At 60.7% G+C, this 2,012-nt stretch overlaps 1 protein-coding gene across 1 annotated transcript in view; it reads left to right on the top strand.

The window, feature by feature from the left end:
• The window catches only part of IGSF9 (immunoglobulin superfamily member 9), a 16,802-nt gene extending 14,790 nt beyond the window's left edge, over positions 1-2,012 (top strand). Inside the window, exons 20-23 of the mRNA XM_010723952.3 lie at positions 448-629; positions 1,404-1,578; positions 1,663-1,765; positions 1,847-2,012. Of these exons, the coding sequence (XP_010722254.2) occupies positions 448-629; positions 1,404-1,578; positions 1,663-1,765; positions 1,847-1,988 (602 nt within the window). The 3' untranslated portion in view covers positions 1,989-2,012. The remainder of the gene's footprint in view (positions 1-447; positions 630-1,403; positions 1,579-1,662; positions 1,766-1,846) is intronic.

The raw sequence follows: 2,012 nt of genomic DNA, 5'->3' as shown, positions 1-2,012 counted from the left end.
AACCTTTGGATGGGGTTGGGGGTTAGGGTGGAGGTTTAGGGTTGGGTGGGCACACAGTGGGGTGCCACCATTGGCACCTTTGGGGACCTTTGGATGGGGTTGGGGGTTGGGATTTAGGGTGGAGATTTAGGGTTGGGTGGGCACACGGTGGGGTGCCACCATTGGCACCTTTGGATGGGGTTGGGGGTTGGGAGTTTAGGGTGGAGGTTTAGGGTTGGGTGGGCACACGGTGGGGTGCCACCATTGGGATGGTAAAGCGTGGGGACTCCAAGGAGGGGCCGTGCACCCCAATGCTGTCACCACGGCACCAGGCAGGAAGCAGGGAGCGCCTGGCACGGGCGATAAGGTCCAGACAGACAGACAGACAGACATCCCAGGGGAAGGGCAGTGCCAGGAGGTGTCACCACGTCCCCAAGGGAGGATGGGTGACGCAGAGTGTCCCCACAGGCATGGCAAACAGGGGACCATCGTATGGGCTGAGCCGGGAGGTGCAGCAGAAGATCGACCGTCAGTACGACCCCGAGCTGGAGCAGCTTTTGGTGCGCTGGATGGTGGGGCAGTGCGGTGAGGACATCCCCCAACCCGCGCCTGGGCGTGATGGATTCCAGCAGTGGCTCAAGGACGGCACCGTGAGTCCTTGATGGTGGGGACTGCAGGGGAGGGGGGGTCTGGTGTCACCTCACTTGGTGGTGAATGGGGTTAAGGGAGGGTCGTGGTGTCCCCTCGATTGATGTTGGGGTGGTCGTGGTGACCCCTTATCTGACATTGGGGTCATTGTGGTGCCATCGTATTGAGGTGGTCGTGGTGACCCCTTATCTGACATTGGGGTCATCCCCATTGCCTTGGGGAGGTCACAGTGTCCCCTCAGCTGATGTTGGGGTGGTCACAGTGCCACCGTATTGAGGTGGTCCTGGTGCCCTCTTACCTGACGTTGGGGTCATCATGGTGCCACCATATTGGGGTGGTCCTGGTGTCCCCTTATCTGACATTGGGGTCATCACGGTGCCATCATATTGGGGTGGTCATGGTGTCCCCTCACCTAACATTGGGCTTATCGTGGTGCTACCAGACTGGGGAGGTTATGGTGCCACCATACTGAGGTGGTCCTGGTGTCCCCTTATCTGACATTGGGGTCATCACGGTGTCATCATATTGGGGTGGTCATGGTGTCCCCTGACCTAACATCGGAGTCATCGTGGTGCCACCATATTGAGGCGGTCTTGGTGCCCCTTATCTGACATTGGGGTCATCATGGTGCCGTTGCTTTGGGTTGCTCCTGGTGTCCCCTCACCTGATGTTGGGCTCATCACGGTGCCACCACATCGGGGAGGTCACAGTATCACCACATTGGGGTGGTCGTGGTGCCGCCACGACCCCATTTTTGTCACCACGGATGCCACCAGGTCCTGTGCCGCCTCATCAACAGCCTCTATCCTCGGGGCCAAGCGCCGGTGGCCAAAATCCAGGCGTCTTCCATGGCCTTCAAGCAGATGGAGCAGATCTCCCAGTTCCTGCAAGCAGCTGAGCGTTACGGCATCGCCGCCACCGACATCTTCCAGACGGTGGATCTGTGGGAAGGTGAGGGCTGGGGACGATGGGGTGACACCCAGATGTCCCCAAAGGGTGGGGAGGGGGAGGTGACACCACGTTGGCACCACGCAGGGAAGAACATGGCGTGCGTGCAGAGGACGCTGATGAACCTGGGCAGCTTGGCGGTGGCCAAAGGCGATGGGCTCTTCGTGGGAGACCCCAACTGGTTCCCTAAGTAGGTGATGGGGGTCTGGGGGGGGGGTCACAAGGGGGTGGGGGGTGGACGTGGGTTGGATCCCCATGGTCGTGGCCGTAGGAAATCGCAGGAGAACCGCCGCGTCTTCTCGGAGGATAAACTGAAGGAGGGGCAGAGCGTCATCGGGCTGCAGATGGGCACCAACCGTGGCGCCTCACAGGCGGGCATGACCGGGTATGGGATGCCCCGACAGATCCTCTGAACGGCCCCAAAACCCCCCCACCCC

The sequence above is a fragment of the Meleagris gallopavo genome, chromosome 27 (genome assembly GCF_000146605.3).
Source record: "Meleagris gallopavo isolate NT-WF06-2002-E0010 breed Aviagen turkey brand Nicholas breeding stock chromosome 27, Turkey_5.1, whole genome shotgun sequence".
In the NCBI taxonomy this organism is placed as follows: Eukaryota; Metazoa; Chordata; class Aves; order Galliformes; family Phasianidae; genus Meleagris; species Meleagris gallopavo.
Note: the sequence above shows the minus strand (reverse complement) of the source record. Positions and strands in the feature narration are given on the sequence as shown.